The sequence below is a fragment of the Varanus komodoensis genome, unplaced genomic scaffold (assembly GCF_004798865.1).
Source record: "Varanus komodoensis strain SLA01 unplaced genomic scaffold, ASM479886v1 scaffold4, whole genome shotgun sequence".
Classification (NCBI taxonomy): Eukaryota; Metazoa; Chordata; class Lepidosauria; order Squamata; family Varanidae; genus Varanus; species Varanus komodoensis.
In genome coordinates this window covers 45,464,868-45,482,186 of record NW_025335941.1, presented here as the reverse complement: position 1 = coordinate 45,482,186, position 17,319 = coordinate 45,464,868, and the positions used below count along the sequence as shown (strand labels likewise).

At 41.9% G+C, this 17,319-nt stretch overlaps 1 protein-coding gene across 2 annotated transcripts in view; it reads right to left on the bottom strand.

Annotated features, from left to right (window-relative positions):
- FLT1 (fms related receptor tyrosine kinase 1) overlaps nucleotides 1–17,319 on the bottom strand; it is a 147,655-nt gene that overhangs the window by 99,184 nt on the left and 31,152 nt on the right. For both annotated transcript variants that reach the window (XM_044441355.1, XM_044441356.1), the window contains exons 5-10: nucleotides 14,450–14,612; nucleotides 14,234–14,370; nucleotides 13,601–13,775; nucleotides 11,228–11,345; nucleotides 8,475–8,644; nucleotides 7,860–8,016 (exon numbers count right to left, since the gene is read on the bottom strand). In XM_044441355.1, the coding sequence (XP_044297290.1) occupies nucleotides 7,860–8,016; nucleotides 8,475–8,644; nucleotides 11,228–11,345; nucleotides 13,601–13,775; nucleotides 14,234–14,370; nucleotides 14,450–14,612 (920 nt within the window). The remainder of the gene's footprint in view (nucleotides 1–7,859; nucleotides 8,017–8,474; nucleotides 8,645–11,227; nucleotides 11,346–13,600; nucleotides 13,776–14,233; nucleotides 14,371–14,449; nucleotides 14,613–17,319) is intronic.

Genomic DNA, 17,319 nt, shown 5'->3' with positions numbered 1-17,319 from the left:
GCTTGGAGTTGTCCCGCCACCACCTGCTCTAGCACCTTGCCCAGGAACAGGATGTTGGCCACCGGTCTATAATTGGCGGCCACCTCTGGATCCAGGGATGCCTTCTTTAGGACTGGCCGGACAACCGCCTCCGTTAAAGGGGCAGGTACCCAGCTGTCTCTTAAAGAGGCGTTGACCACCTCCAGGATCCAGGTCCCAATCCCGTCCTTGGCTTTCTTAAGTAGCCAAGATGGGCATGGGTCTAGTAAGCAAGTGGTAGGGCGTACTTGTCCAAGCACCTTGTCCACTTCATCAGGCTGCAACAACTGAAATTCATCCATTAATTGTGGACTCGATGTTCAGGGGCAAGTCAAGCTGTCACACTCAAACTGTGAATCTGAACCTTCAGCCAGAGTGTACAGCACAGGTTGAGCCCCATTCCCTGATCTGATTTTTCCAGCAGCACCTCTGGCTTGCTTGGAGTAATTTTTCATTCATTTCCCTTCATGAAGTCCATTACTGACATCAAAGACACTGATTTAGAACAAAGACAGTTTCCTTACATTTTGATGGAATTGACAGAGTTGGAAATGACACAGCATATTAGTGTCACCCAACCACAAAACTCTGGATAACCTCTCCCAACAGTATCATGCAGGGAGGAAGGCAAGATGGAACCACAAGGAACATCATAAGCCAGTAGCTACTCCTTTAGACAGGAGCTCCCCAATACCACTTTCCGAAATTGTTTCTCCAAGGATTATTAGAATTTCCATAAAACAGTCCTTTCAAGTCCCATCCAAACCAGAGTATCTAAAATGACAGACCCCCACTATATACCTCTCAGTCTAGTGTGTCCAATGGATTATCTAGAGGCCAAAACAGTTTCTGTTCTGTAACCTGCCTGAAACCAGAGAGAAATGGATCTGGATTACCTGCCTTATCAATAAACAACTCTAGTGCATCCATGGAGGATGGTCTCAATGGATAAAACCAAAAGTCCTTGAGATATAAAAACATCATGCATCTCTTGTCTCTAGACTCTTATTGTCCAAGCTGTACTGCTAGTGAATATAAAGGCTTCGTGGTGATTATGAAGCTATATCAACCAAGTCAATGGTGAGGCAGGGCCAAAGAATCTGGAGCAGCACACAAGTTGTGTAAGAACCTGAGGCATGTTCAGGTTCTTCAGAGGTTCAATATGTTGAATATGCAGTTTAGGAAATAAGTACCATAAACTTCAATGGTAACTTGCTTCTAAATAAGGGTGTATAAGATTGCTACTTTAAGCACCCTGGTAAGCCAACTGAATGTTCAAATTTAACATTTAAATTTAACCAGAGACAGACAATGCGGCAAGAGATGTACAATTCCCTGCTTTCTCCAGTGGTATGATAGAAGTGCCCCTATGGTAGCCACACCAATCCCATCAATGTTCTTCTTTTCTCAGAATTTTATACTGGTTCAAAATCCTGAAAAATCTGCATGAACATTGCTGATAGTGGGATAACATAAATGAGGGTGCACACTATAGGAAAGAATTGCATGAGTTGTTGAATTCTAGGTTGTTTTGCTATGTGAACATGACTGTGTTAACAAACCATAGCTTGTTAACTGCCAATGGGTTTGTTATCTTCCAACAACCTAGAAAGAGAACCCATTGTTAATTGTTGGATTGTGAATCTGGGTTGTTTAAATGATGGGTTATCTCATCTGCGAACTCACAACTGTGGGTTGTTCCTGCATCATTTCTCTTGGATACAGAGGCAGCAGCCAAAAGTTGCAACAAACAAACAACAGCCATTCTTCATGCCAGTTCTATAATTACCATGAAGGTATTTGAGATACAGGAAGGAAAACAGCCTAGGGATTGAGAAAATGAACAACTGTTTGTTCAATATCTGCCAGACAATATTGGAATGTGCAAAAATGGGGGGAGGGGGAGGCTAACCATGGGTTAAATAAACCAGGCTGTTGTTTATTGCGTAAACCTATTCCTTAAAACTATTGTCTATTCTCAGCCTTGATAATAATTTTCTTTCCTATAAGTTTCATGCAAACTGATCAACCCATCACTGAGTCTAGGTGAAAACAAAACAAAATCCTTCCACCAGAATGTGTCACTGTATGCATTTATGTTTTCTACTACCCCATAACTGGGAAATGACAATGGTGATAATGATGATGGTTTAAAACAACATGAAATTACATAGCAATAGGACTTGATTAACATGGACCTTGTTTCACTGGAGACACATGAAGAAACCTTTGACAAAATTCCAACATCAACAGTCATTTAGCCAGAAATAACTGGCTGTTGTATTAACCATATCACTATGACAAGAACAGGCAAATGCAAATTATCATTACTATGTACAAACAAACAGGTCTGCATTGGTTCCAATTTTCTGGTCTGAATACTATTAACAAGAAGCAATTTGCAGTCTGTTTACGGAGAGCCAGGGCATCCTTGCTAGCAGTTTCCCAGAACAGGCCACTAAATTCAGATACAAAATAAAAAACCTGCACCATACAATCACTTGCCTTATTCTGTCATTCCTTTAGTCTGAAGAAATGCTAAAACGATTTTAGCTTTCCACTGGGTGTGTGTTTTGGGGTGGGGGAAATCTCAACAATTGCTTAGATTTTTCCCACCTTTACAAACTTCTGTGCTTTTCCTATACATATTCCCAAGTGTAGGTTCTCTTTATGGCAGGAGTGGTGATAGGACATTTCCAGCCTGGTGGGGGTTCCCACTGGATCCCCTGGGGTTCCCCAGAGGGCCACATCCACTTCTCCTGGTGCCACCCTCTTCCCCCAGTCCTACACTTTTCTACACTGCCATCGTTTTGTGGGGTACCCACTTTTATGCAACTTCCTTCCCATTCTAAGGCTTCGTTTCTGGTAGCAAGACATTAGAGCTACAGCAAAGCAGGATTTTGCTTGCTTGTTTTTTGTTGGCGCCTTGGCACCTTCCCATTTGTTTCCACCTCCCTCCCCCCAACATGTGGCCCTGAGGGCTTCTCCAAACAGAACCTTGGTCCTCAAGCTTAAAGCAATTCCTCATCAGGGGCATGTAGAGCTGTATGCTTGCCGAATTCCAAAATCTTTACCCCCAAAATTCCAGAGAACATGAATGGACACGCAAATGATCGTTTAACACCATAGAGATAGTGCAATACATAGAGCCAGTGTGCAATAATTTATAGACTAACTGGCTTGAATGGGAAAGGTTGAAGCTCAGACTCTACATCACCCATTAAACTTGCCGGATGGTGAATTCGGGCACACAACTGTGTCTTAGTCTAGCCCAGCCTTTCCTAACCAGGAGATTGCCTTCCCAACAAGCTCCCATCATCCTCAGTCTATGGAGATAGCTGGCTGAGCCCATGTCACAAGACTGAAGCAGAAGTGCACTTTAGCCCTGCCTTATGCTCAAAGCTCTTTGTCGGAAGGGCAGATCACAAATGAAAGAAGCAAGCAAACATGTGGCCAGCCACTGCCACTTATCCCGCGACATGCTATTTTTAAATGTAGGAGAAGGTGAAGGACAGATCACAGGGAGCACACTGAAACAATGGCTGATGCCATGAATGGGAGGGTTGTCAGGCGCCCTGGCTTACGAGGGACCACTAAATACAGCTCTCTGTTTTGGAGAACTGGCAGAGGGCAGTGCTCTAGTGGAAAGAATGTTTAATTCAAGTCTGGTTTCAAGTCAAACAACTATAGGAGGGAGACATCAGCAGTGCTGAAGTTGCCCATCAGCACTTAGCACCTGGCCAGCTGACTGAGCAGGAACTCAGGTTATCAGGTCAGCCTTCTCATGGTGTATTGTGTTTTATTTAAACTATACCTGTGATTTCTTAACTTGCACCCATGCATATGCATAGTTGCATATATAAATACGCGTATGTATATATGGATTTGCATATATAAATACATGTCCTCTTGTTTGTTGATGCCATTCCTCTTTTTTGTCAACACATAAGTGGCCACCCTAGATAATGGCAGGATACCACCAAGGCTTGTCTAGGAGAAAAAATATTGAATGGCTTAAACTAGACTTTAAGTGCTGATAGGACTTGACTGGGTAGCATTGCTTCATATGAAGGTCTGGATTTTCACATAGTCTGTTCCTTTACAGAAAGAAGGTCTCAAATTACCAGCTATCTGGTGATATCTATACGTTATACTACCATAAGCCAGCTTCTTTCCTATGCAGAAATATTGGACTGGCATGGTGGAAGAAAAAACAGAACACACACATGCACACAAATGTTTGCAGAAGACCACAGTTATACACCTGGGCAGGTCAGTATTATTTTTGAACATGCTCACAATTAACACTTGTTCTTTAATGGTTAATTTTGCATGCCTCATTAGTATTCCAAATTAACCCAAGCACATGCTAATGATTCTGCTATTCAGCCTTTTCTTTATTATTACACTAATATTAGCAGTGAGGATCTGCTAATTCTGTTCAGAGCATCAATCTCAATTCATATTGAAGTAGTACAAATACTACTAAAACTCTTACGCTTTGTTTTTCTTAAATAATGAAGGACTAACGATGGAATTTCTCCTTGGGTGAGCTCCACTGAAATTAATAGGGTCTGTTCAAATGCACTACTGGATACAGCTGTTGTTCATTTGGGTGAACCCTTAAATAATTTTCATAAGTAGCATTTTGACTGATGGCGGTTGGATTTGTGCTTGCTTGCTTTTTTTTTTTAATTTCCTGCATGCGTAAATGGAATGAAAAAGCTATATTGTCAGAGGGTATATTCAAATTTTAAAAAGGTTTCCTAAATCTTTTTGTATCTGAAACAATGTTCACAAATTACATGTTCTGGACTCAGAAGAACGCTTGGCGTCGCTTGTGAAAATTCCCTTGGGTTTTCTGACCAAAACCTGTTTGCACTCATGAAAACCTGTCAGCCAAATCTCCACTTTACTGTTTACTCTGGAATTCTGCAACATTTGGGTGTCTCCCAAGACTGCTGCTACTACCTTCTGGTATGCTGATGGTGCTGTTTTGGCTATGTCAGCAAAGGCTCTACCTTTTTCTTCTATTTTCTTCTAGGTTACACTGGGTCTGCTGCATTATGAAAGCAATGAGATTTCTGCCAAAGACATGTTTTTCTCCCACATGGGAGGAGCTGTTTATGGCCATCATATCAGAAATTCACCACACAGACCAATGCTTCTCCAAGGAAAAAAAATCCATACTGGCAATGACATCAGCTGGGACTTTGATATGAAGACCTGTCTCATGGTGCCACCAATCAATATGGAACATCTGTGTATACCTAGCTGGTTACTCATTCAGAAGCAAGCACTATGCTAGATAGGGGTGGGGGTGGGAGTTCTCATATAAAATTTGGTGGACTGACAAGCTTCCTAAGAAGTTAATTTATGCCAAATATTCACTATTCAGGCTTTGAATCTGCACTGGATACTCATAGCTCACACAGGAAGGACTGACACTGTTTGTTTTCTGAAGAATCATCCATGATTACCAGGGTGTGTAATGTCAATAGAGTAAGCTGGGAAACAGAAAGCTTTTAAAACTTTTCTGCAAACGGGCACACCTTTGTAACCTAAGAGTGAGCCGACAGAAGTTGTCACAATATGAGCTACAGTAAGTGGCTTGGAGAACATAACTTTCAGTGTAAACTTTAACTGTTTTCTGAATATACAAGTAGAGTCCTGCATCTGATTGCCATGGGAAGGTGGCAAAGGGGAGGAGATCTTTCTTCTTTTGCCCTTCTTCCTCGCCTCCAATGATTTATGTCTTAGGAGACCCAACTCTAAAGTTAGCCAGCCAGCTGCCCATTGGTTTGAAATGGGAAGTACCCAAAGAACTGGGGTCTCCAATATGGAGTCCATGGGCAGCAAAGTATCCACAGATGCTTCCCTTAATGTCTGTCTGCCAAGGTTCCCTGCACCTCCCATTTTTCAATGTAGTACCCAGCTTACAACCACCTGCCATATTTATTTTCTTTCCCAGAATGCCATTGGGCCCTACATGGACCCAGAGGCTGTGAAATGAAGGCTTTGTGACTGGCTGCACTCACTCACCATGGCAGCCATTTTGCAAATGGACACCCTTCTTTCATGACAGCTATTTCATGATACTATTTGTGGGCCTAAAAGATTGGACACCCCTGGGCTAGACTGATAGCTGCCCAATCTCGATGGTAGTTTTGGGGCAAAAGGAAGAATCAGAGCATCCCTGGATATTGGTCTTGAAGTCATCACAAGGGCATGTCTTTGGTTCAGGGAGTGAACATGGCAGAATACAGTCATCCTGCCCCCAGGTCCAAAGCAGAGACCTGAATTTTGCACAGGTCTGGAATGGTCAGAAAATTTGAGATGGCCAAGGTGGACCATGTGCATTTGCGCTGAGAGGATACTGCTTCCATATTTCTCATGATAAATGCTACGAGAGGAAATAACAACAAGAACAACAATTACTTGAACCTACCGAGTCATTCCCAGTTTGCACAAATAGTAATTTGGAGAAGTTGCAATTTGCCTGTATTTCAAATTGCACAAGTTCCACAGCAGATATTCAGTTCTCAGCTCTTAATCCATGCAAAATTCTGAGCAATGTCATGGAAGCCAGCCCCTGTACCAGCGTCACTCTGCTTTTGGCCATTGGGTTAGAAGTGTGTCAAAAGTCCGTTGAGCTCCAACAGAATGAATTTTACTGGGCCATGCATACCCAATGGCCACATACTTCCCTTGCACGCTTCTTTCTGCTGCTTCTGGAGCTCATGGCAGCCTGAAGGCAGCACAGATGCTCAGGTTTGAGTCTCTGTAGAAATCTGGGATTTGAGGGGAAGGATTGCAGGGTTGCTGGTTTCTTTCTTGCATTTGTTTGGTTGGTTGTTTTTCTAAAGCAATGTTTCCTTTCTGCACCTAGGTTGGTAGGTGAATCTTCCTTTTGAGGAGGCTTAAAATTGTAGGGGGTGCATCTTATTTAGAGTAGAGTATCCCTTTACTAAATAGTAATGGTTGTGAAAATAATGGTTGTGTACCACTTAATAGCCTTATTTGGTACAGGGAGCTTTTCATCTAAATTAGGCTGAAAAATCGCAGATCTGTGGGCTAAATCCAGCTTGCTTCAGGTCCCAATTCAGGTCTCCAGCATTCCTGAGGTGGCCCCAATTCCTTTCCCTTGACCTATTTATCATGTGGTGGTTACCCAGCTTTTGCACATTCCCTCTACCCACCCACATCCTAAGAAGCTGGCATGGTTCTCCTAAGGCTTAATTTCTAGCTGCAAGAAATTTACACTAAAGTATGCTGAAGGGTTCAGAAGTTTTTAAAATTGCCAATCCTTTTTGCCTTTGATGGCCACCAACGGAATACAGCCCCTGAGAATTTCTCTGAAAATGAATGTAGCTCTCAGGAGGAAAGGTTCAACATCACTGCCCTAAATGGGTTGTGGAAATCCTATTGAGCTGTTTGCTCTCCCAGGTGGGTACTTGAAGGCTAGGAGGGTTCTTTGTCAGCATCACTTCTCCATGGACTGCTCAAGGGGTAAAGTCAACCTCCACAGCAACAAGCCACCTGAGCTACTCTTTCAGTACCACAGGAAAGCTCTGCACACAAAAGTGTACCAATGTTGTTAACGTCATTCATCTGCAGCATGACTGACACCTTTTCAGTATTCATGGATTCCAGAACTTGAATTAAAAAATCTTGAGACTTTAGAAAGCAGCAGTGTAGGTAAGTCAACCAAGAGTCCTCCACTGTCTTGCATGGTGGCTTGGAATAATAGAAGCTGCACATGCAGAGGATGCCAGGTTGAGTGTTGGTGGAATTGGAGCTTACTGGCAGGAGACTGGAAACAAGTTCCTAAAATGACCTACCTTGTTGCAGACTGATTCTGTTGACAGGGTTGCCAGGTCCACTTAATTGTAGGTTTGGGAACACCATAAACAATGCAAGTTAGAGTCTGTTTGCTTCCTAGCTGATAGAGATTAGGGCCAGGAATGGATGATACTTTTTCATAAATCTGAGGTTTCACTGTAAAAACAAGAAGAAAACAGTAGAAATTCAAGTTTTTGAAGAAAAAAATGCATCTTCTTGGCTTCTTAGACTACATGGTAGAAGCTAGTCCATGGCCAACATGGTTTTCAAAGGGTCTGCTCTAAATCTGGGTTTAAGCCATTGTCTCTAAAGTCTAAAGGAATATTGTTTTAAGTACTGAAGACTTTGACAAACTCAAGCAATTCTACCGACTAAGAATTAGATCCCTGGCAATGCAAACTTATGCATGCCTGTTATTATTGTTGTTTTTATCATCATCATCATCATCATCATCATCATCATCATCATCATCTCTATATTCCCTAATAGCTGAAGCTCTCAGGGCTTTTCATAACAGAGAAATAAGTTCTAATAACTTCAATGAGACTTGCTCCCACTTAATGCTTGCTGAATCACAGCCTAAGTCATGTGAGCCAATGAGACTGCTAACCCACCATTTATCCTGAGCATGACTGTTAAGTTTTTTTGTAGGTCCCATTTCCGGGTGCTCAACACTATAGTGTAATTTCCTGCATCTTCTTCAGCCACACGCTTTATGATGAGTGAATATCCTTTAATTTTATACCGGGCACACATTTCAGCAGCAGGTAACCCATCCTTCAACCTGCAAAAAAGATGAAACCAGAATTCATAATTGTTTACAGGACTATTATTTATCCTGGTGGTGTGCAGTATTAGTCACTCTGAAACCTGGCTTTAAATTTTTTATTGAACTAGGATGCTATTTTATTATATTTGTCTTTTGTATGCTGTTGTATTGCATAAATTGTGGTTAAATGCCCAGAGAGCTTTGGCTATTGGGCAGTTTAGAAACAAAACAATCATTAATAATTATTGGAGTGATCACTAATTCAAAAGAAAGTGGCACATCTAGTACAACTGGAAAATACCCAACTACCACTTCTGAGTGGGGCAAGAAAGTGTGTGCTGTGGCAGGGACTTGTCCTGGACTGCAGTCCCAAGTGGGTCAGATTGGGCTATTGGGGCTGAGGTTCTCCACCTTGTGGTTCAGGGTGCACAACCGAGCACTAGGGACAAATAAGCCCTGAATGACCACATGGCACTTTAGTTCTCTTCCCCCACTTCTACTTCTATTGTCCATTTAGATCCACAAATAGGAAAGGCTGAAAGCACAGGTTTGGAGAACACATTAAATCTGGCCTCAGGTATTGTGAACTAACACAGCTCATGCATGTAATGAATGGTTTTCTAATCAGCCTTTATTGAAAACCCATGAATTCACTCACAGCCTCTGCCATTTGCAACTATTTAAACAAAAACAAAGACAAAAATTAGATCCAACTTGATAACATTGTTCCACATGAAAGTGATGCAAAAAGCTCCTTGCACGAGTTCTTAATATAACATACTTGAACCAAGCAAATCTCTGCTACTTACAAGTATAGAAGTTACATCAAACAAGTCTAGGAACAATGGGTCACTGATAAACAAATATGCTACTTCTCAGGGCTAAACTAGATGTGACATTGGACGTATCACTACCTGTCCAGCCCTTCTGATTCCCCTATTGGAATAACAGCTGTGAGGCTGTTATGTGGGGGCAGGGGAATGGGAATAATCCTTCCCCTCTGTTTTTCCCCCGCCCCCAAAGGTGACATCGCATCCTCTGCACCCTTAGAAGCAAATAGTAGCTTCAGGGAGTAATTTTTGTCAGGAAATACACACAGTGATTGCAGAAAGCTTAACTCCCAGCTTCCTGAAGCAAGACCCCAGCCTGGATCAGAAGTGCCCACTATTTTGGTTGCAATGGGGGAATAAAGAAAAGGAATCATGCATTTAATGTCATGTCTAGTTTTGCCCACAGTCCCCAGAACTTCTTTTCCATTTTTATTTTTTTGCCACATTTTAATGATAGAGCTGATAGAGCTGGCTTTCAGCCCATCTTTCCACAAAGCCAACTCTATCCCCACACACACACACACACACACACTGCCAAATTCATTCTCCACACCCTACGGACATGGATCCAGGCTGAACCAAGAGCTCTGAATGTAGCTGAATGTGACTATTTTACCACAGTGATGCAGAGGAATTGTCAACAGCTGGAAGACATGCAACCCAGAAAGAGTGTGGCCTCTCTTGAAAATGGTGGGAAAATGCATCGCCGATATCTTAAGTGGCCATGCCTCTATTTAGAGAGGGCAGTCCTCCAATTGAGAGGTGGTCAAAATATTGTCTTCCCTTGCATGGTGTCTTTTATTTGAAGGGTTAAAGTTAAAGCACCATCAGAAGGGAGAGCAGCAGAGGTCTTGAAAGGTGCTCATCAGCACCTGGACAGCAATACAAACATCTATGATAGAAATAATATTCAAGAGGTGGGGCCAGCAGGTGACAGCACATGTGGACAAAAAGCTATCTAATCTGGGGTGGGGATCAGATGCAACAGACATTATCAGAACCCCTGTACCTTTATTCCAGAAAGCGCCCATGAATAGCAAGGCAGAATGACCAACCAGTGATCCAGGGCTCTAGTCCTAGTAGACCCACCCTCCAACCAACTTTAACACTGCTCTGACATATGCCCTTTAAAATATAGATATAAAATAGCAATGGAAGTGAGGCCAGGCTTCTAACAAAATGAAACCACCACCACCACTACTACTACTATACAACAGAGCAAAAATGCTCATCTTTTTATACCCCAAACACACACACACACACCACAGACTAAAAGCAAACTTATCTGCTTCCATCCAGTTGCTAGGTCAGGTCTCTTATGAACCTGACAACTGATTGTACCCAAGATGAGTTCAGAGCTGTTAATTATCTCTTCACGCTGAGTGACCCCTGTCGTTGTATCCATTAACTGCTTTAAAAAAACCCAAGGAAAAATAGCCCATAGTTTGCATCTCTGGTTTGTGTGATCCTCTGCCAACAGGCATATCATTCTGAATGCCAGCAGATGTACTCTTGAATAAACATGTTTATGTCCGCTCCTACGAGTATTCCATGCCTTTACTCTAAGAAAAAGCATACTCTCATATATGTGGTTGTGTATATATTTTGTTAAAAAGTGGCACACATATCTTAGCTAAGTTATTGCAAACTCATTCCAGAGTATTTTTATTCAGCTTTTTACTTGGAGGTGGAATAGATTTAATCCTGAGCAAATATGTTATCTTTCCAAACAAGTTGCTTCTTTATGCAGAAGTAAGTAAAATCCTACCATACAACCTCTGGTGCAGGAAATGCTTTCACTTTCATGGAAAGTTGATAGGATTTCTTGCCGGATACAACATCCAGCACATTTTTTCGACGATGTCTCAAATTGATGAATGCTTTATCTTTAAAAAGAAGAAGATGTGATTAAGATAATGGGTCTGGTCAAACATAAATGCATAATACAGGGCAGCTTTCCCCATCCTGGTACTCTCTGGTATGGCCAAATGTCTGATCATGCAGGATAGAACTCAAACTGGGATAGCAATTCTTGTCTCCTACACAAAAGCCTCCCAAACATGTATGCCATTCATCATGTCACAGGTACTGCCTATGGCAACTTTATTAAGAAATAACTCCTCCAGGGTAGCCAGTGGTCACAGCACTGCTTAATTTTAGCATGCGGAAAAGACACGGATTTTTCAAAAAGTCATTGAGAATGCAAAAATACACTGCTACATGTGAATCTTAGGGCCAAGCTACACATTTTAATTTTGCAAACTGCCCAGAGAGCCTTCTGGTTACTGGGCAGTATAAAAATGAGATAAATAAATAAATCATTAAGCCAAAGTAGGCACGAAAGCATCAGGCAATTGCTATTCCATGTCACTTCTGTTTTGTTAAGTTTCATCCTTAACCTGCTCCATCATCCAATCAATTTGCAATTGAAAAAAAACTGCTCCCAGCTTCAAATTTAATTTTTTGAAGTTACATTTTCACAAGGAGATCCAAGGGTTGCCTTTGAGGTTTGAAAGTCTTACTCCCACACCAGCACCACCACGCAGTTAGCGAAGCACCTAGGAAGTCTTGCTGCTGCTGTGGCCAACAGACAGATGTTCCACATAGGGCAGCGGGTGGCACAGAACGGGATGACGAGCAATGGGCTCATCGTCTCTCTAAGGGACTTGTATGACTCAGAGAAAAGGCTGTGACAATGGGCAGTGACGCTCCCTAGCTGCTAGGACAAATGACTGCCTGGAGTGGGGAAGCAGGGCTGCCTCTTTCAGCCTGAGGACTGAACTCCAGCACCGGAATGGCCAAAGCTTTCAGGTGCCAAAGGCAAAAGAGGCAGAACAAAAAACACCAGCCTATTTCCACTTCAAGCTCGTACTGTCAGTTATTAAGCTTTAAGAGGGGCATGCCCATCTTTTAGAATGGGGCAAAATTGGGAAGCCGCCAAATGATCATTGCTTGCAAGAAAGGCAGTGGGTACAAGGAAAAAGAGTGTGGCCATCTAGGGAACCCTGTACGGCCATCCTGGAATTTCAGGAGGACCAGATTTGGCCCCAAGACTGGGGCTCTACACCCCTGCTTCACACTACCTAGAAAAACAGTATTCAAAGTGATTTCAATTTTTGGGAAAAAGTGGACTGAGACACATAACTATGCCTCAGTTGGCACAATGGTCTGGGAAGGTCAAATCAGATGGTTGCAAAATGCAGAGAAAATTCTCAGTCTAAATAAATTTTCTCCATACTATCAGGAGCAAAACAGACATGACAGGAAAGATCTATGATTAAATTTTGAATTCTTGAAAGGAGGAGGAAAGGGTGATCTAATAAACAGTGGTGGAGAAGTATGTATTTAATCCATATTTCCCCAACTCAGGTGTGTTTGACTGCAGGCCTCAACACATCAGTTCCCCTGGTCACATCCCAAAAGAGAATCCAAGAATGCAGGCAGGCCTGTGGAATCCCGTCAGCAAACCAGTTCATCAGGAGCAGGTCTTTTTAAAACTATTGAGCCTTAAATGCCCGATCAAGCCCAAGCCACCCCCACCCCAGTACTCTGCATTACACCAGGCAGAGCTCTCAACAATATACAGTTGTGGGGAAACTCTATTCTCCCAAATTTCCTGTACGGACTGCAACTCAGCTCAGGACAGAGAAAATCTGAGGTGGCTGGCAGGTGACACCATCACCCCTGCTAATTCAAGGATCCCTGTGCTTCAACCCTGTGAGCCCTGGTTCCACTACACCACAGCTCTCCTCATTCTCTCCTTCCTATGTCGGCTGCAGATTACAGGAGATGGATTCTAAGACACTGAGAGGAAAACAAGTTGGGAAAGGCTGATTTAACTTTTTTTACTGCATTATTTCATAATTAAAATTAATGCAGACATTCATATACTCTCCCACATGGAGGGAGAGGAGACAGTAAGGAAGAAGGGAAAGGACTTTATAGAAAGAAGGGTTGCTTCAAGTGCCTTGAGAGGCTGCTTTTTAAAAAGGTGTCAAAAGTTCCAGCCTCAGAGGTCTCAAATCTCATGTAGTTTGACCCTAAATTAATTCCTGCAATGAATTTATTGAACACATTTCTGCTCCACCTTTGTACTTGGAATACATGTATCAGACATTCTGTAACTCAGAATATTTCTTACCATAAATATGAACAGTTGTATTAATCAATTTCACAGATGGGCCACTCTTCACGTGGCAAGTGTACTGCCCCTTGTCAACATTACGGACTTTATCAAGAGCAAGAATACTGTAGAATAGATTGTGTCCATCATTCCTTTGTATAATGTGTTTAGTTATGTTACCTCTTTGGCTTGTCTAGGCAGGAGAAAAATATTTGCACAAAAGAAAATGTATTAGCACTGGCAATTGCCTCTTGGACTTTATTCTGGGATACCATCCAGGTCAATATTAGAGGGACCCATTTACACCAAGTGATGTACAAATGCAAGTAAGGCTACTCCACTGTTGTTTGGGATCCCAGAAATTGTTGATCTTGTAAGATCATTTCTGAGAAGGGCCTGAGAATCTATTATTTGTTGTTGATGTACGCCTTTTAATTCCTTCACTATTAACTTCTAACTATGCACATATATTTGCATATGTAAATCAGCATGTGCAAATTTATGTAATTTGTTTGTCCTGTGAGCCTGCACCCAGGATCTTTTGGGTGTTTAAGGGCCATTCCTATGGGAAACTCATCTCTGCGCAATTCCCACTAGCAATTCTTCTTATGTGGTTATCTTACTGTACTTTTAGAAAGGCAGTGTACCCACCTCACTGGGATAATGCCACGTGATTTGCACTCTTGTGTTCCATGCTGCAGTGATGGTACAATTCAGGACAAGCCTCTGTCCTTTTAATAACTTGACAGGCCTTGAGCCATTTAAGTGGACACTAAGGATTTCATTGGCTGCAAGAGAAAACAGTGAATCAGATGCTTAATCTGACAAACTGCTAAAATAAAGACTGCAGAAATTAGAAATACTTACTCATCCTGAATGTCAGGTAATTACTGCTGAAGTCACGCCCATCAATACTTGTTTTGCAGCTGAAAAGGCCTGTGAACTCATAGGTTGCATTTTGTATGATAAAACCCTTCGTACTATCCCAGATTATTGTCTTCCCATCAGGAACTATGGTTTTTCCTTTCACCTAAAAATGAAAATCATACATTAATTCTTTTTCTGCTTAGGAACTTCTTCCTTTCAGATGTAATGAATGGTTTATCTGTAAAAGGAATTTAAAAGTCCCTCAAATACAAACTATTATACTTCCTTAAGCACATAGAATATACGACTCAGGAGGTTTCCCATAACATTTTTGTTTCCTAACATAATCAAATCTTGATGAAGGGTTTGAAAAATTTCATGATTTTCTTCCATACCTTTCCCCGCAAATTGCATTATACCTAATGATGGAAAAGTTGATGAGACTTCCCACACTTAATTCCCATTTCTGTTAACAAAGAAGATTTGATCAGAAGATGTCGTAATAGTGACAGTGTCTTCAGCTTTTGCTAGCAGGCACATCACATCACATGATGGTACTTTTTACCAGCACAGATCTGAAGTAACTAACATGCACATAGAGCTTAATAGGCCAAACTCCAATGGCTTGTGGAGAATTGCAAAGCCCACTGAAAACCCTTCCCACCAGCACACTCCAAGATACTTCATGCATCATCTTAATTCAGGTGGTGTCGATACCTGATTATCCAGTGTGTCCTGAGCTCCCTTTTATTGACTATCTCCCCTTTCCCAGATAATTTGAAAAAATCCCATTTATGCATATACAAACCTCAGTTCTTGCCATCAGTTAAAATAATAAAGTGAATGGAATGTTTATGAGTCCGTGAAATACAGTAAAAAATGAATAAATAAAATTTGGGCTTTCTTTTCTTCTTCGGTGCAGTTATACAGTTTGGGAAGCCTTGAGTTTCACTGCTCCAGCATTTACAGGAGAGTCCCAGAGTGGGGGACTGAACTGGAGTGCCATGCAAATGGCTTACACATGAGCTTCCCGCTCACTTCCTGATTCTGCAGATTCCTCACCCTGAACTTCAGAGTCCTTCGTGGCCTTAACCCCCATGGTCTGTTCCTTTCAGTTCAGGATGCTAACAGTATGGGGAGGGGGGAGCCTCCTGTTTATTCCCCTTCCTCTACCTTGTTATGTCTAGCACAATTGAAGGGAAGGGGGGAAATTGTGCTTGGGCTATACATGAATGAGCAAACAGTCTAAATCCACATATGTGGGAACAGACTCAGTGTCCTCTGTGTGTATGCTGTGTTTTTGCTATTCACCTAATCTAGTTATTTCCTGCTTTAACTCTGCAATGCGCAGGGTTGCAAATAGCAAATAGAAAGGATTTGTTTTTAAATAAGCTGAAAATCTATCATTACAAACATGTAACAGCAACAAAAACTTCTTCATTCTAAGCAGTTGAGTGGAGTCAAAGGCTTATCACCTGTTAGAATTTCAAGCTAAATTGATTTTAAATTGAATTAAATTTTGTATTCCAGCACTGTCCCTTTGCTTTGGGCCCAACAGACCATTGGAATGTGGTCACCAAGAGCTTTTTCAAAAAAGAATACACCCCTCAGAATGCAAGAGAGCTTTCATCTCTGCTGCATAGAGATATAAGCTGGGTAAAATACGGCTTAAAAACCCCCACGTTGAACTTGCTACCTCCCTTCACTGTTCGCCTTTGTTAGCTGTCGTGAGTTACAGAGTCAATGGCATCCCCTCTGACTTGGGGATGGTTGTTTGATGAAGGGTAAAAGGTGAAGGTAAAGGTTTTTCCATGACATCAAAGTCCAGTCATGCCTGACTCTTGGGGGCGGTGTTCATCTCCATTTCCTAGCCAAGGAGCCAGTGTTTGTCCACAGACACTTTCTGTGGACATGTGGCCAGCATGACTAAAACTAAAAATGCTGTTAATGTCCCACCAAACTGGTACCTTTTTATCTACTTGCATTCACATGCGTTTGAACTGCATAATTCAGAAGCAGAAAATTCCACCTTCAGTTCACAGCATCTCTAGATCATAGCATCAAACAGTGAAAGGGGCATAAGAAGTCTATTGGGTCCAACCACCTGCTCAATGTAGAACTCAAGTCTCCCTTCCAAATTCTAACCAGACCTGATCCTACTTAGCTTCCAAGATCTGGCAGGATCAGGTTATACTGAAGCAATCAGTCTAGATGGGGCTAGAAAGCTGTGCTAAGGCAGCAGAGACGTCTAACTCCTTGTTCCATCCTGCACAGATTTAGTGATCACGCATTACAAGTTGTGAGCTGCAAAGGAGAGGCCCTCCTTTCATTCCATGCAATGTCCTCAGGCAGAAAAGATGTTTTAGTAGAATGAGCAGCCCTCACAGCTAATGCCACAATGATCAAGTAGAATAGCTTCCTTATCTTTACAGCATCTGCTAAGAACCCACAATCATCATTGAACTAATGGGTGGAGTGTGCCTACACATACAAATGCTGTTATTTTATAGCCTGCTAGATGATTTTCTAAAGTGTCTTGAATTCAAGGAATTCTATTGTGGTTGCAGCTGACAGATATAAACATTTCCCTTTTGTTCCTTAAACTGATTCATCACTGCATATACAGAGACTGACCATAACTGGCACGCTGGGGATTCTGGCTACTGTAAAGTTTCCTCCAAAATTATGAATGACTGCTGAAAGAAATGGGATGTAACAGCGTCCATTCTACATTTTGTAGTAAATGTAGCATTTTGTAGCATCTACGTTTTGTAGTAATTTTATTTGTCCTGGCTTCACTTTGATTGCAGATGCAATGGAAGGGGAAGGACACTTGAATTTATTGTGTTTCTCCTATCTTCCTTTTCTTT